The sequence below is a fragment of the Magallana gigas genome, chromosome 9 (assembly GCF_963853765.1).
Source record: "Magallana gigas chromosome 9, xbMagGiga1.1, whole genome shotgun sequence".
Lineage (NCBI taxonomy): Eukaryota > Metazoa > Mollusca > Bivalvia > Ostreida > Ostreidae > Magallana > Magallana gigas.
In genome coordinates, this window is record NC_088861.1 from 3,984,429 (window position 1) to 4,010,333 (window position 25,905).

The 25,905-nt window shown below is 34.9% G+C and overlaps 2 protein-coding genes across 6 annotated transcripts in view; both read left to right on the forward strand.

The window, feature by feature from the left end:
- On the forward strand, window positions 1-25,324 carry LOC105343055 (uncharacterized). Of its 5 annotated transcripts, none has more exons than XM_034476932.2 (6): window positions 1-183; window positions 11,741-14,127; window positions 22,022-22,138; window positions 22,903-23,115; window positions 23,722-23,898; window positions 25,013-25,324. In XM_034476932.2, the coding sequence occupies exons 2-6, from the start codon at window positions 11,788-11,790 to the stop codon at window positions 25,148-25,150; spliced, it is 2,985 nt and encodes a 994-aa protein (XP_034332823.1). In that variant the 5' UTR covers window positions 1-183; window positions 11,741-11,787; the 3' UTR covers window positions 25,151-25,324. The 5 variants fall into 5 exon arrangements, with proteins under 5 accessions (XP_034332823.1, XP_034332825.1, XP_034332826.1 ...); XM_034476934.2 differs by lacking the exon at window positions 1-183 and adding an exon at window positions 509-683; XM_034476935.2 differs by lacking the exon at window positions 1-183 and adding an exon at window positions 8,850-8,927.
- The window catches only part of LOC105332964 (serine-threonine kinase receptor-associated protein), a 182,838-nt gene that overhangs the window by 131,487 nt on the left and 25,446 nt on the right, over window positions 1-25,905 (forward strand). The gene's annotated exons all lie outside the window — the stretch shown is intronic.

Here is a 25,905-nt window from a genome sequence, read left to right on the forward strand (position 1 = left end):
GCGCTCTTTGCTTCCTGCGAAAACAAGCAGTGTCTCTCTCTCTCTCTCTCCGTATCGCATTCTGATGCGAGTGGTTGTATGTTGGAGAAACGTGAGTAGGTTTTTCTTCTGTCAGATTCCGACAGTGCAGAGTGTTTTACACATGATGAAGGTCAACACTCGCTGCTTGACCGTCTGTTTAAGGTAACTATTTTGTTTGTTTGTTTGTGTGCTTGTTGGTTAGTTATAACCTTTCCAGAACGATAAAAAAACAATTATCTTGAAACAAGAGTACGATATTTTTTTAATATAAAGGCATTTGAATTTTTTTTTGAATGTTCAGTCAATGAACTGAAAAAAGTTGTTTGTTTATGAGGGGGCCACTGTCAATTTCAAATGTACATTGCTACAAGCACGTAGCAACATAAGCATATAATCATCATTAACAGCTGGCATCAGTAATAGTTCAGCATTTTCTGATAAGTAGACAAACAGCTATGTGACAAGTGTGTGTGTGGTTATATTCTAAACAATCTGTAAATTCAGACGGACAATTTTTATGTGTGTGTGTTTAGCAGTACAACATATATAACCAAATATTGACACTGGGACACTCGGATCATGTCGGTTAAGGTCCAGACCAACGGAATCTGTGAATGATCTGTAACTTCTCACAATTGTTATGGCAAGTTAACTGTGCAAAGGTACTCTCTCTCTCTCTCTCTCTCTCTCTCTCTCTCTCTCTCTCTCTCTGTGAAAGCGATCAGTATATAGATTCTATAACCTTCGTTCATTTGCTACCAGCCTCCATCTTAAGAAAACTGTAAACACACTGTTTGCTGTATGTACTTGTAGCATAGTTATTTTCCAAAAAAGTGAAAAAAAAGTTCCCTCCAAAAACCAAGGTGGCAGCTACTGAGCATTTTGTCTGAGTCACTAGCATATAATGGCTACAAATAAGAACACCATTGGACATGCTAAGATAATTACGAGGTATTGTGCAAGACCAGTGTGAGTTTGTCAGCAACGCTTTTGCAGTCAGTGTACGATTTGGGAATGTTTACTTGTGTAATGGTCTGGTAATTGGCAGGTTTCTCCAAGATCAGCAACAGCATTACATGTACAGGGGTATATGTTCCTAATTAACTTGTTGCTCTCAAACAAAAGACATTCCTCTTCCCCATCACGTATAGTCTACGGTTGTTCATGACTGCTCAGTGTACTAGGCTCAATGTACACATACCATTATGTAGATCCTCAATAGCATATGTTCGAAATACGTATGTACAATGTTAAAAATATACGTACATACAAATACTTACTATGGTTTTTAACTGTCCGTAGATTTGCCTATCGTCGGCTAGAACCTAGCAATAGCGATAACAAGAGCAGTAACAGATGCACACTGGGTTTACCGAACGATTCCTGTTGCGAGGCAGACAGATGGACGGACAATGTTCAATGTACATTACACAGTAGAGTTCTAATAATGGCGAGCTTCCTCAGCAGTAATAATCTCATTGTAAAGCGAGGAAATTGGTCAGATAAATTCTAGCTGTAAGCTTGTATCGGCTCATTTTCACCTTTTTTTAAACGAATACTACAGACATCCTTTTGATGTTAGAATAATCTTAACTCGGAAATTAAGGTTATCTAGTGTTGAATGAAATTTAAGTTATTTTCAGGGCATGTTCTATTATGACGGTGCAAGATCGTACACCAAAGTAGCTAGATCAAACACTTTTGTCGATGAAGCAGAAGGAGAAAAGGAAGAAGATAAATAACAAAAAAGAAGAATTTTTGTGTAAAAAAACACACCTGATAAATTCAGTTTGGTATGTTCATTGTGGAAAGGAAATTCTCTCTCTCTCTCTCTCTCTCTCTCTCTCTCTCTCTCTCTCTCTCTCTCTCTCTCTCTCTCTCTCTCTCGTAATGAATTAATCTTTGTACACGACGACATCCGAATCTCTTGATGAAACCATAATGTACACGACCATTAGCAAATAGAGATATTTCGATCACGAGATTGCTGGACCGGTCCTTGTAGAAATGAAGACAAATTACAACAGTTTATTACAGAACGTCACACATATGTCTCGGCACAGTGTCAATGAAATTCGTTAAATTAAGGAAGCTCAGGAAATTAGCCCGAGTCCCAATGATAAATGGTGGCACCGCTATTTATAGGTACATATTATAATTATAGATTCTGAAATTGGGGATCACGGTAGAAAATCCACACCAATGAAAAACTGTTTCTGATAACTATATACCGTCGTGGTGACGTCAAAGCTCTATTCTACGGTTATCTTGGAGATAATTGCGGAGACATATGGTATGCAGGTTTACCCCTTTTTTATGAAGACTATATATAAAATCAACAGTATTAATGCGAGAACATAAAACAGTGTTTTTACAAGATGAAGTGGGGAGAAAGAAAATGGGATGTATAGACAGGGATGTAAACTTATTAGTTTTGCCTTGTTAGATTTCTTGGAACGAGGGAATTTTTCTTTATTGCTTCCATATTTCATGTATATATTGTTCACGTTTCAAAGACAACCTTAAAATAACACTGCTTTGTAATAAAACGTCTTGATTAGGTTATATTTCATATCTAATTGGACCTTACCCTTGTAATTACAATATTACACCATAACCGCTGAGATTTGTAGATAATTACACGTTCCTTAAAATTTATGTTGGACTTAGTCTCTTGTTTTGAAGATAATCATCTCTTTACAAAACCAAAAAAAAAAGATAGGATCTGTGTGTTCCTAACAAAATAATGGCGTAGTGTCTTTCCAAAAAATGTGGTTTTCCATTTAAATGATGATGCAAGGTTGTATATTTTTAAAAATTCGTACTGTCCACATTCATTGGATTCTTTGTATGTGTTTAGTTGGTATTTTGGTTTGCTGTCCTCGTCCGGTACCCTACCCATAATTCCGTTGGCACATTATCAATGTTGGGAAGGCACTGCGGGCAAGACAGCAGGCTTTGCTAACAGTTCACTTGTGTACCATCATACATGTACTTGTCTAGATTTCTGATCTCTACTGTTTTACTATTAATTTTAATTTTATACGCCACTGGTTTCTTTTAAACCCGAACATAATTTAACGTATCGTCTTCTTGAGAGGGCGTGAAATAATACTTTATATCAAGTTTTGTTACTTAGGTCTTAGAAACAAATTTCATATTTTGTAAGAAAAACATCAAAATATATTTGATAGAATGACCAATCTGGTGCAATACATGCATATGGATTTTTTCCCCTGCATTCTGATTCCTAATTACTCACCAAATACTTAGATTTTACTCCGATTTTTCTTTCAGCAAACAACCCAAACATTGTTTAAATCTATGCAAATTTTAAAGTTTTCCTTAGATGTAAAAATAATATATATTTTTGTTCCTCATTAACAAAAAAGCTTTAAATGATGGAAATAGTAGATGTCATCCTTAGGCCGGTTGAATCGGAACTTAAAATATCTAGATATCCAGTTATCTAGATCCCCATCAGAAGATGCTTGAAATGATATGCGATGCAAGTTTCCTTTGGGTTATCTCCAATCCCTCCATGATAATATTGTTACTGACGAGACTTTCAAGACATACCAATATCTCCACAGTCCTGATCTGTTCCTTTAGTCTAAGAGCCATCATATTCAAATGGCCATAACTTAGGATTGTATGTTTCGAACAGCAATTTGACGTATATCTGTCCACAGCATTTGTCCGGCTCTGTCCTGTGTCTGCATGTATATTTACTGTAGATTTAATTGAAAACCAACGTCAATATTCATTTGTTTTGAAGGGGAAAAGAGATCCATCTTATTCATCAAACGTCAACAGACTTGTTGAAATGCTTTATTTTGGAGCCTAAACGCGTATGTCATTGTATAGTTTTAAATTTGTTATAAAGTTTTGCATTCTACATTAAAAAGCATCGTTATAAGACGCAAGTAATGAACAAAATGTAATATAGCAAGTAAGAAAATTATTACTGTGCCTGAAATATCTAATTTTGTTTTCAAAAGGTATATGTATATATTAACGCAGAAGGTGCCATAAATCTGTGAAATGAACACACACATTCCTTAAATCAAAGTGATATCTCGTTAAGTCTCGCCGACGTCGAACCACACTGCGGTATGGCGGATTCCAGAGGAAACGAATAAAATAGCATGAAGTGGAAGCTTTTGATGAATGTATTCCCTTTTGAAATAAAGAAAGAAATATTTACATTTATCCGTTTATCTTTAGCTGTTTGGTTTGAACTCGGGGGAAATGTGATATGTAAACGATTTATTCCGACACCTCACTTTTTCTTTTCTTGCCGATTATTACTGAAGAAAGGGCGATATATATCGAGTTAAGAAATTATCTAAACAATCTCCGATCTAGATTGCCATTTTCTTCAGAACCGGTGTTTTTATAGTGGCAATTAGATCTTTGCCGTGCAGAACGGCGAAATGGGTAGAATATTTGTGTCCTACATGTAAGTCTTGCATATACACGCGTGCTCCAGTGGTTAAAGAACCGAAAGCAACAGTTAACTCCCGGGTTCAAATGCTTGTTTTTTTCTATCCTGAAGGAAACTTATCACAAGTTTTATTTATCAGTTGAAGATATCGATAATCAAATTAACACGTTTCATAATCATAAGCCTAAGTGAAAGCAATTTAAGCTCATATATTGTCTTCATCGAAATACACATTGTCATTTAGCCAATTGTCATGCAGGTGTTTTGTTCACTGAACAGGTGCCAGAATCTACCTCTGCGAGATTTGTCACGATTCTTAAATCTGGGGATTGTATTCAAACCACAAGATGGCGAGGTGGGAGTTTAATCTTGTTTGTACTAGTGTATATATGTATGAAGAGAGAGGGGGGGAGGGTCTGACTACGTTGTCGTCAAATTTACAGTGATGATGTTGTTGTTGTTGTTAATATATTTCCGCAATATAGTTTTACGCTATGGTTACGCTATGTACTAGTATTTGTTAAGCAGAATCCGTAGAAAGACACAGGCCAATATGCAATGTTCTTGATGATTCATTATTGTCTTCTTCCGGTGGGATAAAAAATTAACTGCATTTTTCATTAAAAAAATTAATTGAAGGTCTGTTCTAAGAACTCTATGGAACCGACTACTGTGTTACTCCAGTAGATGACATGTTTGTTAGAGATCTAGCACTGTGGAACAACTAAGAGCGCCGAGTATAGGCCCTTTGTCAGAACTAGTTTTGGTGACGTCTTCATATGAATGAGAGAATCTGGAAATAAAACAACTATCAACGTGTATGGGATCATTGACACAATTGTAATTACTAGTAATTGCAAATAAGATCGTTGCTTAGAAAAATATCTTAAGCTGTGAGGGCAGGTTCTGTATACTCTGCAGTTGTTTTGATAAAAATGGAATTTTAAGATGAATTAACCCAAACATACTTTTAAACACGTGAGCTATTTATCTTTATCTACCATAAAAAGATACTTGTAGCAACTTGAAGTGAAAATGTTGTATTCTATATTACAATTGCTTTTATTGTAACCAAATACAGTAAAACACGCTTAAAACGAAGTCCCAGGGACGGGTAAGTTAACTTCGTTATAAGCGTAATTCGTTATATCCGTCAAGTTTACAACATGAAATAGAGACTTGAGGACTGAAATTCATTTCGCTGTAAGCGTCAATTCATTATAAGCGTGTTCGCTATACCCGTGTTTTACTGTATCATCTCTAATGCTCGAACAGATGACATATGCAAGCCTGATACCCCCTACTACCTAAGCATAGGTTAGGTTTTGCCTATGTAGTTGTAGTTCTAGTTATTTTAAATGTATTTAATTGTAAAAAAAAACACCACAACTTTTCTGTACCGTAAATCGTAGAAATCATTCTCTTTTGAAGTTATGATCTTCATTTTATAGCCAGCCCTGGCATACAATCAACCTCCTAAATTTCAAAGAATTAGTAATTGAGGGAAATGAAGACAATGTGTGTTGGGTTAAAAATACAAAGGCCATTTGCAATGGACAAATTCAACAGAAAGAATCTATTTTTTCGTCAGTCGGTTAGGAGAAAGCAAGCAGACATTTTTATAAGTTTATAGGTATTTTGAAACCTTAATGATGGCCAGATCGTAAGCAATGCGTTGGATTAGAATTATGTCATGCAGGGCGTAATGGGAATGGGTTTTTTTTTTTGTTCTTGCTACTACTGCTAAGCTGTTGCTACAATTTTGTTGTCGAAGTCGTTTTTTGTTAACTGCTAACGTTTACTGCTAATGTTGTTTTTATTGCTAATGTTGTTTTTATTGCTATGCTATTGGTGCTACAGTTTTCGTCGTTTTTGTTTAACTGCTGCTGCTATATTGATGATTTTGCTAACGCGTGTTGGTATTGTTGTTGCTACGGCCAAGCTGTTGTGGCTGCAATTGTTGCCGTTTCTTCTAATAGTGATTTTGCTACTGTTTGCTGCTATTATTGTTTCTACTGCTAAGATGTTGTTGCGACAATTGTTGTAGTTTCTGTTATTTCCTGTTATTTTTTTTATTCCACTTACTGTTGTTGCTATTCTTTTTTGTGCTAAAATTTGCTTTTTCCGTATTAATATATATTTATTGTTGGTTTTGCAAACTGCATTATGTAGTGTTGAAAGTTTTGTTGTCTTGTGATTTGTGAACCTTTAACTTTTTGTTTACCCATGATTCAACCAAAGTTGTAAATCAGTCATTTTATTGTTCCATAATATAACCTCTAGAAGTTATAAAGGTTAATGGGGTGTTAAAGAGAAATCATAATTATCTTTTCAGCACGAAGCAAATCAATTTAGCTATCAGGTGCTAACCAACGTTTTACTGCAATCAAAAGCATGCTATCACAGATCAAATCTTAAAACTTGAGATAAAAAAAAAAAGAAAAAGAAAAATGACCCCAACGAGAATGTCACAGAGACCTTGATTCAATGGAACCGATCCCCCTTTTTTCGACACACTAGAATTCTGTCCAGCATTGTTAATATTTCATTACTATCATTCAAAAATATCACAAAAATTATAATTATCATCTGGAGCTGCTTCGATATATTTTGGTAAAGAAAAAAATTGTTCATTCTTATACAAGCGAGCGTGTGATGTATTAATATTAAAGATGCATTTAATATTTTTTTGGGATATTGTGTTGATTAAGAGCGGGGTTTTATGTAGCGTTAATTTACAATAATAAACTCAGTGTGTTTTAAGGAATTAGACACATTGTTGACATTCCGACGGATTTTTCGACTTCTAATGAGTTCTGTTCAGATCATACCGAGGAATCTGCAATATATCTCGCTTCGTCCCAACTTTCTATTTTTATCCAATATTGGCGAAGAAATTGTTAATATTACACCGCTGCGACTAAATTACGTTCCTGATTTTAAGAATGAACGCTCACTTAATTAATTTTCTCTTCCCCGGTGATGAGGTCTATCGGTAATCCTCTTAACATTTCTAATTGACACATCTAATTTTCTGACGACATATGGATCTATGGACGAACAAAGAGAAGTTGGTTGTTTAGTAGGTACATGTCTCTGATTTGATGTAGTTAGCCACGAGCGGAGCTAGAGGAGGAAGTGGGTGGTTCCGTACCCCCCCCCCCCTGGAAAATTCAAATTTCTAAAATTTAGATGGTAAAATTACCGAAAAAATGCCCCGGACTTCCCCTCTTTAAACTTAGATATCCCTCAGATCCCCACCCCCGGAAAAAATTTCGGGATCTGCGCATGCATATGTTCGTTATTATATTTAATTGTAATCATGACAAGGAAGAAAAATAATCTTCAGTAAGTAAAATAGAATATACACGACTGTTATTCAGAAAGAGCAGATAATGCAGTATAAATTTTTTTTTGTATGTAAACGCATTTACCGCAATGCGAAATTTTACCTAGCTTTACCAGTGATAAAATAAAAAATGTCGCTATTTTTATATTGGTGTCAATTTTTGTTGTTTAAAATATGGTGGGGGGGGGGGGTTGGGGATGAGGGTTGTGGAATAAATGTTGTTGGAATGTCAAAGTTTAACTATCTTGTACGTTAATGATGAATTGCGCAATGAATAGATTGTAAAAAAAAAAAAAAAAAAAAATTCAATTGACAATAATTGTGCGTAGCATTTAAAAATTCGGTACAATGTACGACGCATCCGTTTTAATTTTCCTTTAAGATAATCGTATTGCATCGCTACTCAGCCACCGCTTGCTTTTAATTTTTTTATACCTACAAACCACTTCAAAACTGAGATAACTTCAGGATTCTTTTAACTTTAACAACTATTATTTTGGCCAATAATTCCCCAAAAATAAGCCAGCTTCATGGCTTTGAGTTGAAACAGCGGTCGGCCGCTTTTTCGCTAGAATTTATTGCCGGTATAATCATAATACAGTGCAGAAAAATGCACTTTTTACCCATCAGAAAATTATTCTCTCCCCAAGACCACGCGAATCCCTCAGGTGTCCTAGGAGGCATTTCGGAAAGGTTCCAATAAATGCAACGAACTTGCATCATTCGCCGATTGAACCGTCTATAAGCGAGCTCAGATCGACATCAGCTAGAAGTGGAATATTCAGCAACATGCTGAGGAAATCGGTACAACCACATAATGCTGAGCCGAGGAGTTTCGCATTCTCTTATAACAGTTTTCAGCATTGTCGCTGTAACCTCTGTTACCGCTTTACATTAGCTTGATTGTTAAATGATAATACTTATGGGCGTTTCCGCTCAAGCCACGAGAGTAGAATTCGTGTGTCTTTAATAATCAGAAATGTTTCCTAGCATTTCGTGAGCCTTTTCTATTGGTAAACAACTGGCTCGGAATTTTTAAGGATCAAATTTGGTATTTGATTCAAAATTGGAAATATTGGTGATTTTGGATTTAATTCTTTATATATACAGGTATGAGATCTTGCAAATATTTTTTATTGCGCGTTTTGCAGAATTGAACTGTTGGGCTGTCCATGATAAAAACCATGACCAAGCATCGTCATTATAAAGTTTTGATACAGAATCCATATAATCATATAATAGCAGTGTCTGTTTGTTTGTTTTGTTTTATTTTTTTTTTATTTTTTTTGGGGGGGGGGGCCGTAGGGATTTTTGTTTTAATGCTTTTCTTTTTCTGGTTTATTTTTGTAATAAATTCTTCTGGTTTTTTATCGCAGATAATGTAATACATGTATATACATATGATAAAAATAGGAAATTTTCGCATTTTTTTGCGTGTGCAAAGGGCAAGACATGATCAATTGTAATTTTGAATCAAACTCATTACTTGATTACAGGGATGACGATTCAGTGTGCGGTTGTCATTTTAAAAAAAAAATCATTACCAAACAGGCATTAAAAGAACACTGAATCAGATGCTGTATTGTGTATAGTTTAAAAATGCTTTATTACGAAAAAAATCCGTCCACTGTTTTTTCTGTCATCGATCGATTTAATTTGGCCATAGACAACATGGTCTGGGGCTCTCCCCGCCTTCTCTACTGTCCTTCAAAACACCCGGGAAAAAATCAATACTCGTACGGCTGTTAGGAGTGTTTTTGTAAGAGTAAATTAGCGCCATATCGCAGAGTATCGGCAAATAAACTCCCCGGTACTTATAATACATGCTGATGCGGCCAGCAAATCAGTGGATGTGTGCTTCGTCTCTCTCTCATGCATAACCGCATTGGACCTCATCAGTTGGTGGGTAGGTGGCTTTTCATGTTGTCTTGAATGTGTCTGTCTGACAGAGCATGAAGATGAGTTCGATGCTTTTGTTTCCTTTTAAGGTCATGTGTAAGGACTGTAGTTTGTTATGGTTTATTCCGGAAGTTCAAAGTCTTTATGCACTGGCGGGTTTTTTCTTCTTCATTGCATCCGTTTTTTGCCGTTTGACGGTGTATGTGTTTTGCTATAATCTAATATGATCCTTCTATTTAATCGGTGTTTATATGGTTTTTGCTATAATCCGATCCATGTTTTAATAAACAAAAGTGTGAGAAAGAATGAGTTAGAATATTAAGCATTCACGTTGGTGAACTGTAAAGTGTTGTATGAATAATGAACGAGTCGGTTCGATTCCAATATGCTATTGTCGTTTTCACTTGGTAATACTGTTGGTGCAAGCGCACATTGTTATAACACTGCACAGCATTATTATTCTCTCTTCTTCAATGAGTGCAAGATGTTTGCACGCAGAAAAAAACAATTAACAGAACGTGTGCAGAACGTTTAATAAACTCCGATTTTAGAAAAATAACTGCCTCAAATTGTTAATTAACAAATTGTAATTAACTAGACTGGTTTATCAAAACACAATGACAACGTTTTCGAAAAAAAATCCCTCTTAATTTATCTCTTATGTAACTTCTGTAGCAATGCAAGTTTGTCTGCACTTTAAGCGTTATTTGATTTTTTACAATTATATATACAAAGTTTTTCCTCTTGCATTTAAATGATATGACATACCGGCAAACATGCAAATCATTCACAAACTCTGTGTTTTGAGTTTGTCTGTAGTGTAGCTGACCCTTTACGCTATGTTTGCTTTTACAACATGCAGTACCTATGATTTTTATTACCAATAGAACACAAAGGGTTGGATATACCGTTATACACGTAAAGCGTAATGTCGTAATTGCTATCTCATAATTGGCAATGTTTACGTGTATATCATGGGGGTATGAAAATTGGTCATTGATCATTTTGGAACAAGGATCTCTAATTGCAGGATAGTTAAGTCTCCCTTGCGTTACATAAGTTATACTATTGTAATCAATGGACACCGATTAAAACTCCATGATATTATTGACTTATTAATACAGAACCACGGAATACTTGGTACTTTTTATTTTCATTAAAATGTATGTATAAATAGGATTGTTTTGCAAGTAATTAATTAGTCTAAACCATGCACCAATGGAATAATATCTGCAAAATTCGACTGTTTAAGAATTATGGATATTTTGATTTCTTATCTAAATAAAATTACTGAAAACAGGAACAATGTCAAAACGCTCTATGAAAAAAAGGAAATCGAAGTTGACGTCTTTTTTTTTCGAAGTCTTGTATATCATAAATTGTATGTCCTTGTTATAAGAAAAAGCCAAAGAAATGTTGCAGAAGTGAAATACATGTAACATTCATAGACTGTTGTTTGTGTATTGATGTTAATTTCCTTTTGATATGTCATGGCAACACCCAATAGACTTGCTACAATGGTAGAAGACAAGAATTAAAATTTCCGAAACACCGTATTTACAGGAAATATGCTAACATTTAAACAGCATAAAGACTTGAGAAAGTCTAATTACCCCTATGTAGATAGCCATATAATTTCATTTCCATGACAATACCCCATGTAGATTGCCTATTTATAGTATTTCCATGGCAGTATTCTATGTAGATAGAATATTACGCATTATGGTATTTCCAAAGGAATAGATTTAATTTAATATAAATTTTTATGTTACTATTTATAATAGCAATAGATAAATAATTACAAACCAGGACGCGGGGGGCATGTTTTCAAACTAATTTATAAATGCAGGTACATTTCTATTTGCTGACAATAAAATACATATACATGTATATGTATTTTGTAATGTCGCTTTGAATATAAGTACAGTGTACATGCTGAACTAAAAGATATTTTATAATATGAGTAAAATAGTTGATTTGGCGTAACTATGTTATAGTGATAATAATTTTTTCCTATTTTTCAGAAATCGAAAGATGTGATGTTTCCCAACATTATGTAGAATATCAATCAATGGATGAATATACAACCAGGGGTAGTCATGGCAACCGTCAAAGGGAATATAGCATTGAGCAGAGATCTACAGAAATTAACAGCATCCGGACGACCAGTCTGAAGCAGATAGCTGTCAAAGAGAGACAGGGTACGAAGCGAAGTGACGGACAGTCCCGAACTAGTAATGACAACAGAGGAAGGTCAAACGCACAAAGCAAAGGCCCCAAGCCAAATCAAGAAGCCAAACAAAGTATTAAAGGCAGATCGACGTCATTGCCGAGGGAAAGAGACCAGCTCAAATATGAAAACACTAAGTCTGACAGCAGTCAAAGAAAACAACCCAAACAATTGGCCCTCAAAGCGAAAGATGACACTTCCGCCGGAATCGTTAATGATATCTCGAAAAGTACGACCGGAAAGAAACCGAACGCGTCTCGAAATAGGCATAGATCTGATGGCGATGTCCAATCTAAGGTCTCAAGGAGCAAATCCACGGATTATTCCTACCAGAAATCCAAATATGTGTATTCAACCAATGACTACTCACCAATCTCTTCGGATGAATCTCAGATCATGCATACTGACACCACTAGACTGGTGTCTAAAAGAAAAACCAAATCCATGCAACATTTCCGAACGTTTTACGACATGCAAAATGTTGAAAACAAACCCTCCATTAAGAAATTTGCCCGGCATCAAAAATATTTTTATTCGGACGAGGACAGTAGCGAGGCATCAACTCCTCTCAGGACAGGATTTACAAATGGCAACCATTCGTCGTGTGTTCGAAATGGCGTGCCAGCAGATACAGCATTGGATATGGATGTTGGCTGTGACTATTCATTTCCAAGTTTGGAAGGTTACAGCAAACACGGCCTGAAACGTAGCTATCCCAGCTCCCCCTATACTCGTATTAAACAAATGAATAGTGGCAATATACTGGTTGCGTTCTTAGGTTCTATATTGTTTGGAGTTGGTGCTTTCCTGTTGTTCTGTCCTTCGACAGCTTTGTTGATTGTGATATTCCCCGTATCTTTCCTCATCAAAACGTCTATATTTTCGTGTGGTTGTACCTGTAACAATTGTTGTGAGTGTGGAATACAGTTGTCCTGGAAAGAAAGAAATTGGCAAAACAGTATTACTGATAGCACAGCGGTTTACCAAGCGTTACTTGTTATTGAATTTGGTCTTGATATTCATCGCATACGAGATCTAATAAACGCACGGCTCATATGCGCTGAAGATAAGTTGAAGAGGAAATTGTATCCAAAATTCACTAAAAAGCTCGCGGTCTCGTGCTCAGGGTTGGTCTGGATGCCTGACCACGGTTTTACAATCAACAACCACGTGTTTTCGTCTTCTAGACGTGTTGAAAATCAGGAAGATTTACTCGATTTCGTCTCTGAATCGTCAACAAAGCCCCTTCCGCTTAACAGTCCTCTATGGGAAATACAAGTGGTTAAAAACTTTGGGGATCACAAAGACACCATTCTACTCATTCGAGTACATCCCATTCTGTCAGATGGGTTATCGCTTGCTCACAATGTTTTGGCTTCATTGACAGATTTAGATGCGATTTCTTGCTCGGTGCCAAAATATTCCACGCGTGGGAAAGTTTACAGATTTGTAAAATCCTTCTTCTGTGGTTCATTAATTTTTCTGAAGGAGTATTTCTTTGCCAAAGCGGACTTCAATTTACTACATGGTCGACATACTATTCGGTCTAGTAAACGAGTGGTTTCATGGTCGGAACCATTCCCACTGGAAAATGCTCGTCGAATATGTCACGTGACAAGGTCCTCTTTAAATGAGGTCCTAGTGTCGGTGGCAGCCGGGGCCCTGAGGTCCTACCTCCAGTTAAATGGTATAGAAAACCCTTACAACATGCACAGTCTCATTCCAGTACATTATCGTTCAGGTGTCTCTGAATTCTCAATAGAAAACAATCAAAATGTGTACATGACAATGCAAATTCCGACAAACACAGAAGGTGCTATTCCTCGTTTATGGAAAATGAAGTCTTTCATGAAACATGTTAATCACAATGCATTGTTCTCGGTCAGTCGCTTTGTGAGATATGTGACGTCATACACCCTTCCCAGTGCTCTATACAATCGTCTTTGGAAGTGTATTCGAAATAAGTGCACGTGTATCATATCGAATGTCCCCGGACCTGAGGGCCCGATACGTTTTGGGTCAAGGTTAATCAAAGACCTAGTGACGTGGAACCCGCCTACTGATGACGTGTGTGTGTCAATTAATTTTGTGAGTTACGACGATCAAATCAAGATGACCGTCATGTCTGATCCTTCTGTTCTGCCTAACCCGGAGCTGATCACTAGAGACTTTGCGTACCAGGTACGTGGGTTTCTTACACTTACTGATAACAAAACAGTCGCCATTTACTATAGAGAATCAATATTACATGTACATGTTCTTGGTGGCTCAAAATTCGTTGATTGCTCAAATTTTGTGGATTGTGTGGGTATCCTTTATAAAAGACTTTTCAATTACAGCGAATTTTGAAATTCGATTTCTTGTCGTTAAACATAAATATTTTGTCGTTTGTGCAATTACCAATTAACTAGAAAGTAGAAAAACCAGCAAGGAAAGATACATGTACTTGTAAAAATGCATGTACCTTCAATGAACATGAAAGGTCATTTTATTAAACTTGATAATAGGCTGTATCAAACACAGAGCCATTTTACCAAGACCATGGACTTTAGGGAGTATGTGACAACCTTTTCTTGCGTCAAAACAAGTAGAAAGTGAATGCTTTCAAGTGAAATATACACAGAATGTGTGTGTTGTCTTAGCTCAAAAGCCAGACAAATTGTGTTGATTTCAAAGAGCCAGGCTGAGTGGCCTACAATGAAATAGACAGACCTACGTCACATTGCTGTTTGACACAACTACCCAAAGTCCAACCTTTTGTTGAAATGGTTCTATTTATCGAACTTTTGATTTTCAAGAGGTATTGCATGTTCATCCGTTATTATTGTTATTTTACTGAGCTCAAAAGTTAAAAAAAAGAAGACGGTTTAAATACATGTTTATGATGGTAAAATTTAATATTCAATAAACCTATCCAAAGAGCATATACATTTTCCTGTGAAATAGAGTGGCTGAGGTCAAGGCTGACTTTAAAGGTCAAGTTGGTTTTGTCAACTGCCCTTGACCTTTGATTTATTAACCTAATGATTGAAGTTTCTTAATTTTATAAAAATGCTGGATTCACGGTTTTTTTTACATCTCTCTCAGCATCGTGATCGCCTTAATGCTTGTAGGCAAATAGAGTTGCTGTTCGGGCTGCAATTAAAGTAGAATACATCATTAGTGAAAAACAGGTGCCTTTCTCTAGAGTAGCTAATTATGAAATTGTTGATCGCGATGCCACAAAACGTGGCATGGTTAAAAACATGTGGGAATTAGAGGGAAAGATTCGCACCTTCAAAATACACAAAGGTATTCTTACTCTATGCAGATTTTGTTTGTAAACCCTCTGAACTAGCCAGAAAGATTTTCTAATAATCAAACTTTACACAATAACAGAACAATTGGGTTCGCTGCAAAATAAAGAATGTGCTCTTTAAACACAAAATTTACAAATATCATTTTATGAGGAAATTTCTTATTCTTTAGAAATTTTGAGGTGTGTTCTTTGAGCCATTACTTTTCTGTCTAATCTTTATTGAGGAAACAGTCATTTACAGATAAATGATAGGTTTATGCTTTGAATTTTTTTGTTGTTGCGACAAACGTTTTTATGCAAAATTATGCGATATCGCCTTAAGTGTCAGCAAAAAAACACTACACAAAAAATTATCGCAATTAACTGTGAGGTTTTTTTGAATTCTCGAGAACAGATCTCACCAACCTTCCCCCGCGGATAGTTATATGCAACAACTGACACCAACAATCGATTTATTAATCTTATTTGATCAATCAGTCGCAATATTATATTGTAGCTTGTAATATAAATCATGTATCATGATTATGATATATTTATTATATTCTTTTATACTAATATTTGTTAATCATATAAATGGTGTGTACGGTTGTTTCTTCATAGGACGTTAGTGTAATTTAGAACCGTTTTAACAAGAGCTTGGACTTTCTGTGGGATGTTACTATCTAGTTTGCTCTTCAAAACAAGCTGTCAAATATTGACCTGCTTTCTTCTAATTCGCTTAGAGAAGCTCATTAATATTCATAGACTGTCAAAACCGGAAAGTTGTTTTCCAGAACTGCTCTGCTGTGTGAAATTGACGCTGTTTCAGAGAAATATACATCTCTGGGTGAAGTCGGGCGAGTGTCATTGCGTTCAATATATTCATATCTATTAGCCAATGACTGGACAGTTAACCATGAGTAGACCCCGCCTTCGTCAAATCGGAGTTTGTCACGTACTGCCCCAAGTCCAAGCTCTTGTTAAAAAAGTTCTATTCTCGGTTGTTTTCAAGACACTTGCTCGTGTAGCGTGTAATTACACATGAATACATGTACATTGTACATAGTATACGTGTCCACATGCAGGTTTATACACCTGTCAGCATAAAAAAAACCTTGCTATGTTAAACTGATCTTAATACATGAAAATTCAGTATTGCTAGTATCCCTGAATTACACTAAAGAAAAAACAGAAAATGCATATCAACAACGAAATAGTTTGCTTATACTACGAGTAGTGTTGCAGAATTAAAAACTAGAAAACGCATTTATCAACTACTAGAACCAAATACTATTGTTATACTTTCATGTTAAATACTGAAATCTGATTGGTTAAGACGCAGTTAATAATATTTACTATTACCCTCAGCGTTAGCAACGCACTTGGCAACGGGTAACATTAAAAAATATTACATGCGCGAAAATTATGCGCGTACGGTTCGCTGTAGAATTCACGTTATTCCTATATAAAAGCAGTAAAATTTTCTTAAAAATTTTAAAAAAGACATTCAGTATAACAAAATAAATAGTGCCTGTTTGGGAGGATAACAGTTGAAATTGACACCCCTCGAAAACCATTGTCAACCTCCGCTTCGCGTCGGTTGACAATGGTTTTCTCGGGGTGTCAATTTCAACTGTTACCCTCCCAAACAGGCACTATTTATATAGTAGTCTCCGGACTACAAAAGCAGTTTTGATATCAAAACAATTGTGAACAGAAATGTTTCCCGGGGGTGCGGTCGGTCATGCCGAGCTTGATCACGTGGTTTGTGGTCCCTATGTAATCATTCTACTGTAATTTCATCAGAGCTGTATCAGCGACCGCCAGAGAGCAATTCTATAGACATTTAATCATAGCAGTTGATGCCAAATCGATGGCAGATTTCCTCTGTTGGAAACTTCAAATTAACCGGTAAATGCAGAATGCTGCAAGCCAGCGTAACTGTCATAGCAAAAGAAGATTCGTCTGTGTGGGTTTTTTTTTTTTTTTTGCTTTTTTTGTTTTGTTTTGTTTTGTTATTGACATAAGGCAAGCTTTGCATGCCGCAGAGCATTCATAATTACTCAAATTAATCGGCACTTTATTAAAAATACAGATAAAACTTCATAAATGTACACTAAGATAAAAGTTATGTTAAATGCATTTTCTGATACTTTTAAGGATAATTTTGCAAATTTCTACACTATTAAAGTTGAAATCTTTAAAACAAAACGCAAATCTCAAAGTCAAAGTGAAAACATGTTAGTGCAAACTTGCAATTAATCGATAAGTCTGTAGAGAGGTTTAGAAGTTCATTTTTTGTAGTTTTCCATATTTTATGCAAACAATTCGTTCACTGTGCGCTTTTCAATTTCAATTTGATCTTTTGATTAAGATTCAAGGAGTCTTCTTCGGTCTCGGTTGACTGGTCTTTTTCAAGGTTTTCGGGTTCTCAGTTTCAAAGTACCATTATCATTCTAAAGATGCTTTTGATGCATTATATATAATCTAAAATCAATGATGCACATCGATGATGTAATTTTTGAACCACGTTCAAGGTATTTTCCTCTACAATGTGCAGAATGTCAGCTTCTTTCTTTCAACATTACAGTTACTCTGTGCGCATTGAATCTAAGTACAATGTTATAGAAATATTAATGCAATCGCAGTGGTCATTGTAGAAATGTTTTACATTTACTGTACACGTGTATTTGTAAGGAATTAAAGGAATCCTGTTTTTATATAATGGAATAAACGTTTTATTGAAACAATTTGATACACCATGCACTCATTCTTGTGTACAAGTAAGTAAAAATGTACCAGCAAAAATTTTATATTAAGATTTATTTCAAGATATTAAATGCTGCTTGGATCATTGCCTCAAACTCATTTCAAAATTTGAAAAAGTGTGCAATAAGAGAAAGTTCTACATATACATGTACGTTTTACATTTGATCTAGAGAAAAATGCGAACTAGCTAAGCCTATTTTTCGGTCATGCATTGGTCAAAATGTCTTCAAGGGCTCAAATCAATGAAGTGCTATCGTCCAAAACCCATACCCAGACGGTAGATACTATTTTGACCTTGACCTTAGGACTAGTACTTCTGACCTGAGGAAAACAAAAAGGTCATCATTGTTTCACGAACACAAATGATTTTTTACAATAAGATAGTTATTTTTACAATGTATTGTAAAAAAAATGCAACAGAGTGTATTTGACTTAATTTTATGACAGCCATTTTCCATGTTGTGCACTAATATGACTTATTTTAATTCGTTGATCTCTAAAAGTCAAATACAAAAGATTAAATACCATAAAAGTACTCATATACGTACATTATATCATCTGCAATTTTGACTCGAGAGTAGACAAAATTCAAATTTAATTAAAAAAAAACCCAACTTATTTCATGAAAACTTCTGAATCTAGCATTTGCCTTTATATACATGCATATTTAGCTAAAAGGGACATCGTAAAACATAAAACAAATATACATAAATATCAAATTTTCCAGCATACAGAAATGTGGGCACGCAAAGATTTCTAGTTGCAATTTGATATATCTACATTGTCTATGTTATAAATCATCATTTCATCACTTATTTAACCGGGTTTTTATTGAGCAAACATTTACAAATCAAAAAGTATATAAGGGAACACTTTTTTTTATATTGTAGTTGATATTATTTTGATCTATACTTGCATTTCATGCAGGATCTGTTCATGTATGACGATTTTACGTGTTACAGTTTAAGAATACCAGTATGCCTCACAATTTCTGTTGCTCTATAGGTCCTTTAAAAATAGTTTTTGAGAGTTTCAGGTTCAGGGGATGGGGATGGTTGAATAATTTGTATAAGACATTTATAAATATAACACAAAGACTCTGGTAAACTAGCGAAAGAATTTCAATTATAACTTTTTTTGCGTTTGTTCATAATACACATACATGTTGTTGGATAGAAACGAATATATGACTAGATTTTTAATTCCTGATCTGACGCACATTTTACCTAAACCTGCTATATGTCTGTATATCATTTAACACACACTTTAGTTATTTATTGGTTGTCTGGACAATGTTTGTATATATGGACGTATTCAAAGCTACTAGTATTCGTAATTAAAAACAACATGTTTAGAATTGGTAAATGCTTCAAACATGTAGAAATTTCAATGACCTATCGGGTAAACTATGTTTATTAAACGTTTTTCTTTTAATTTGTGCGTCATGAAAACCACATTCTTTACTTTTCTGCGCAAATCACAATATTACTGAGATGTTTTTAAATTGTGTCCGTCTGGGATCTTTGGGGAAAATTTGTCTCTTTGATTCGCATTTTTGCCATCGAGCCAAGTGTTATGTATGTGCAGCCATTCAAACGAAATTATGGATGGATTTTTTTTAAGTTAATAAAAAAATAAAAAATTAAGAATGTACAAGCATTTCGTACAAAAGGGGCAATAAATCTGTAATTATTCAAAGGTATGAGCCAAGGGGCTATATTTTAAAATATTTTCACTCAAACAATATAAAATCGCTGGTTTGACGTATTGCTTTCTCTCAGGGATTCCATGACTTTTTCCACTGAGGAACTAGCTAACAAATAGATATAAGCAGAGTATTAGATTTAACAATGTCACTCTCCTTTGACTCTTCATGTTGAAAAAAAAATAAGCTGCAGAACTGTAGCTCTGCGAGAATTTTGGGTTGACGGACCGTATAATCTATCAACTCATATTTCCCGTATAGAGCTCCAGTTGTGTAGGGTGGTCGAATAAGGAAAGAAAAATTGTAAAACTAACTTGCCTCTTTCCATTTGGACAGTATCAAAAAATGGTTTGATAGTGAATTGGTTTGAATTTGGGTTCTATATAAATGATGATGTGAAGTGGTTACATTTCTTAAATCCAATATCAGTCCTGAAGAGAAGCCCTCATACTAAATAGAAATGCCACAAGAAAAGCCATGAGTAGAATCCAGCAATATCATTGTTTGGAAAACTTTATTAATATTTCATGTTTTGTTTTTGTTTGTTTTTTTAGGGGGTGGGGTGGAAGGGATGGGGGGAAGGTATTGTTTTTCTTAAAAATATAATTATTCTTCCTATTTGTTAAAAAAGAGTAATTACTCCATGCATTTTTAAAAAATCAACAAATTAACTCAACGAATAATTGTTCGGTAAGTACAAGTCACGTGATAAAGTGCCAGAGCACGTAATGTTCAAAATAATTTGAGGATTTTTAACATTTTCAGCAGGCAGATAAAACACAAAGCCTTTGTTTGTCATTTGAAGCGCAATAAAGTATGACCACAGTAAACAAATTGCTGCCAATGTATAATAGTCTCGGTAATGTGTCCGAGGCATATTTCGGTAATTTTGCTATGAAAATTTAAGAAATTTTAATTTTACGGGGGGGTGTGGTCCAGACCCCACCTCACCCTACCCCCTCCCCCTTCTGATATCTAATCTAGTGTCCTTTATTACGACAATTTAGATTATGAGAATTAAAATATTTGTACATAACAATTGATCATATCAAAATTTTGATTCCCCCTAATCTTAGTTTTTGTAAAGGACATTAGGTGCTTTTTACTATACAAAACACTACCAAGTCAAAATATGTGTAATTTACTTTTGTATTTATAGTTTCAAAATGATAGCTTTTGTTTTCATTGGCAAGCAAATTTAATAGACTTATACTTGCATTATTCAACTTTCGCAACAGAACTAAATGTACTTAAATTAGCAGTGTAACCAACTAGCTAAGTAGCAGTTATAAAACGATTCACGCGCAAGAGCAATAAGGGTTAGAAAGCTATACTTCGAAGCATATTATTTGTGCGATTCATTAAGGGAAAATTATGATAACAAAGAATGCTGCTAGACAAACCAATTTTGTTTAGGGTTTTGCAAAAACTCAATTATATCGTTTGTCTGTCTCTTAAGATGTTATATGTAGGGAGCGGAATAAATCGTTTCTATGGTGTGTTATTTAGGGAAATGCTCTTTACATAATCATTACAACTCAATCCAAGATTTTTTCTTTAACTTGTCGCTTGCGTCAGATATCAATTTAACTTGTAGTTAGTGAACTTTTTCGAGGTTTTTTTTTCCACAATTCTTCAGAAAGATAAAAAGGATTTATTTCCGGTTATTAAAGTTTTTACTTTCACCAGATAATTAAACAAACTGATGTGGTTTTTAGATTTAAAAAGGCTGGCTCTTAATTGTCTTTCGCTTTTTGCACTAATTTACTTACAATAACAATTAAAACTCAAGGATTTTGTTCAAGAAATCTACCTTATTCACAGACAGACATTGAAAGAAAATTCATCTTGTTGATGATGCATGCAGAATAATGGACTCTTTTTTTTCACTGTTACTATTATATTATGCTGGTAACGTGTATAATATTTGATAATGTGGTTAGCCATTGCTACCGGTATAACATCGGTTAATAGGTTTTGTGTTTAAGGTTATACATGTTAATGCAATTACGTAATTACGTTTTCGTTTAAAAGAAATTACACATTAGCATACCATCGCATTATTCCATCTTAACTTCAATTTGATTATTTGCCCCACGTATATTAGATGCGCTCTTGTAATTCCGGTCTACTAGATCTTTTCTATGTAGATTGATTTCACGTTAGATGTGCATGAAATGTAGTACTTACAGAGAGAGAGAGAGAGAGAGAGAGAGAGAGAGAGAGAGAGAGAGAGAGAGAGAGAGAGAGAGAGAGAGAGAGAGTTTTTATGATATTATTATTATTATTACATGTATATTATTTTTGGTGTTATTTTTTGTCAGATGTCCTGCATTGCTGAACTGTTAGCTAACCGGCGAATTCCTGGAGACCAGATGACCAAACGACTGGAACCTTTGGAACTGGACTCCGAAATCCACGCAGAACCAACAGTGGAACAGGTGAGAGAGAGAGGGAGAGAGAGAGAGAGAGAGAGAGAGAGAGAGAGAGAGAGAGAGAGAGAGAGAGAGAGAGAGAGAGAGAGAGAGAGAGAGAGAGAGAGAGAGAGAGAGAGAGAGAGAGAGCGCGACGACATGCAGAGTATATATAGAAAAGGTCAAGGGAACATGTAAGGAGGGCTATACTTACAGAGATAGAGAGATGTGGGTTTGTACAATATCACTCGATCCATCTGTAGACAATCATAGTTTACATGGAGGAGAACATTAAAAGCCTGCTCCAGCATACTTGGATCATCAATCAGTGACGCAAATTTTGTTCCCCTTCAAAGCATGTCATACCAAGTACATGTTCTACATCGGGATGCATAGCAATCCTATACAAAACGGTGTGCATAGTGATCAAACGAGAGAGATTTGTAATTCAATTCTGGTAATGTCTTCAGAATGATGATATTTTTACACCCCTGTAGATAAGCATACGTCTCGTAGATCATTTTAAAGCCAAATATATATATCCTTGGTTCCTAAGATGCATTATATCATTGTAAAAGATAACATACAAAATAAATCAATTTATTTTTGACATACCGAAGACGAGTTTTGTCACTTACTGAAATAAAAGATGCTACAAATTTATCGAACAAGCAATGATATTATAGCACTGGATGTAAGGAAAAAAATTATGGGCAATTACTCAAAGTCGCTGAGAAAATTGACAAATTTAGACCCATTAAGAAGATTCTGTTTCTTTTCCCTTATTGCAGATTCATCATAAGATGTCGCTCATCCAACAAGAACTGCAAGATCTGAAGATTCAACTGGAGTCTGAGGGGAAACATAAGCATGTTGCAGGAGAAACCAAAATTATTCGGAAAATTGACTTCCTCAAGGAACAATTCCGAGAATTACTAGTGGAATCCCGCCAGCGCCGGGCAGCGGAACAGGAAAATGCCATGATACTTTCCGAAGACGATCCGGTAAATTATTGCTCTGTCAAGTGTTTCCCTCTCATAAGACTGTCCCTAGTGACCACATGCGGAAAGACCTCAGTGGCTACCGTCCCGTGATCTTTTGAAATTACACCCATACACTGTATAAGGTCATTTTGACATATTCTGATTGCTGCTTATCACACTAACAAAAATTTGAGAGGCAGAAAATCTTCAGATACGTTATTTACAATGTGAATTATCAAGTTTTCTACCAAAAAAATATAGATTTGTTTGTTGAGTACCCATACTTTGACAATCAATGTAACTTGCTGTTGGTGTTAATATGTGTATTCAATGTTATCGACAATAATTAATAGCAGAAACAAATAGCGATTTCCTGTTTATCGTTGTTTTTAACATATTTGGATATCTAAAACTTCGAGATAAAAATACAGTTAAAGTAATAGTCAAGATGGCAAAAAAAGTTATTTTTGAATGTTTACGTATCAATCTTCAAATTTAAATAAACATTACATGGATTTAACCATAAAAACGTCAAGGGTGGAAAAACCTTAAATGCGAAGAGACTTTGATTAATAATATTGCTTCTAGAATCTTTATTCTTGTTAATTTGTTCGCATTGTTGATTAGGATGAGGATTTAGACGAAGATGGGGAACCAAAGCGACCATTCCGGAGGAGAACGTTGTCCATAAGTTCCCGGATGTCACGTCTTTCCACGGTATCGCAATCGTCAACAGTGCGCCCCCTAGCGGCCAATCCTGCGACTCAATTTGATCTCAGTTCAGAAATCGATTCTGAGTCAGAAGTGAGAAAAATATCTTCTTTTATTTCATTGAGATATAAAAGATTCATTTTTTTTAGTTCTAGAAAAACAAACACTTCTTATTATTACAGTTTATAAGTATCAGGGAGGTGTACATTATATGTTGCGGTTACTAGTACAAATCGAAAAGAATGCAATCTCTCGCGTTTAGTTATTTTTCTAGAAAATAAATTAACCATTGATAATTTTGGGAAAAAGAAAAATGCAAATCATGATTGGAAGGCGTTGCTGCTTTAATTTGAATGATATTGTCAAGTGAAAGCAGAAAAGAAATTGATAATGAAAATTTTATATGAGCTTTGCCTGGCATTCACTAATGATAAACTTTAAGGTAATATAAGCTATACCTCTAAAAACTTCTTTTCTTGATATTGGTTAGTGTATAACGCCCTTTCTTGGATAAAGTTCTTGCGGTTTCGTTACTGCGATGAAAAAGCTGGGCGAAACATATAATGAAATTGAGATTAAATTTTAGGTACTAGTATCGATTTTTTTGTATTGTTTTGGGTTTTTTGTTTGTTTGTTTGTTTGTTTTGGGATTATTTTTTTTTTGGTAATATATGTTTATACATTTAAAAGTTGAGAATGTGTAATTCTTTCTAGTTGCTTGCTACTCGAGGTAGTGTTTAAGGACACTCCTTATATTGCTTGGTTGCTGTCATGAGGTCTTTATTTTAAAAACCTTTTCCTTTTGAAAGTATTAGAGAACGGCAAACTTTTCGCTGACTTAATTACACGATACTCAGGTTTTCACGAACATTGCAAAAATTAGTAATGCATGAATAATTGAGAGATCGTGATACATGTATTTTATTCAGAATCAAGTGTTGAATAAAATGTAAAAAATAGCAGTTAAATATAATGGATGTATTGTCATACTTCTCATAAGATTATTTTTTGTTCGGATTCTCCCAACATTTAGAAATAGTGCAGAGGTCAATGTCACTTTGTCTACATCCGCGTTGAATAATTATATAAAGATGGAGATACTTGGGGACACACTTTGAAATATCTTTGATGGATAAAAACATAAAAATATTAAACTATATAAACATTTGTATATGTTGAATGATACCATTTTTATTTTTCCTTGTAGGCCTCTTTTAGAATGGACGGAATCTCCCAAACCGGAAGGAAGCAGCACCGACGCCTTTATTCTGAACATCCCAAACAGTTCGAGATTCTAGAGTACGCCTCCTCTCCCTCTGTGGAGAGGAAGCTGAGGACGTTCTAGTGATGGGGTGTGTAGTGAAGTGTGCGTGTGTGTGTGCCAGTATTATAGTATCATTGAACAATGAACACGAACTGATTCTTAGAGGGAATATTGGGATATGTAACTTATTATAAGACGATTGAAATTGTTACAGTGTTACTCATGTTGCAATATTAAATTGTTTGAAAAATCTCACCTTCTCGTTTTGATTTTTTTATTCAGACTCTCTCCATCTTTTTGACAAAAATTATTCTGTAATAACCATTATTTAGTTTAACATAGATTACACTTTAATGTTAGTACGGTAAGTTTATAAATTTGATAGGGAAACAGGTTTCAAATACATTTCAGCTCATGTGTTTTTTTTTCTAGATAAAACTTGATAATTGTAGAAACACGCCCTCAGAAGCATTGTACCTAAGTTGATATTTTTGATTTTTGTAGAAAAAGATATCGCAAAAGTAATCTGAAATTATATCCAGTGACAAACTCTATCTTGAATTAGTTCTTTAAATAGCATATATTCACACTTGATACTTTGCTCACCCTTTTTGTTGTTATCTAATACATGATTGTATATCATCTCATTGAGAAAAATCATGATAACCAATTTTAATGAATGACAGAATATAACTGGTTTGATGATACTACATTGTACTTAAATAGTACATGTATCAAATTTCTAGAACGTACTCAATACTGCAAAATTAATATTTTTCTAAAAAGTAGGAATAAACAAAAAAACATTGTTAATAGAAGCTTCATCCTAAATTGAA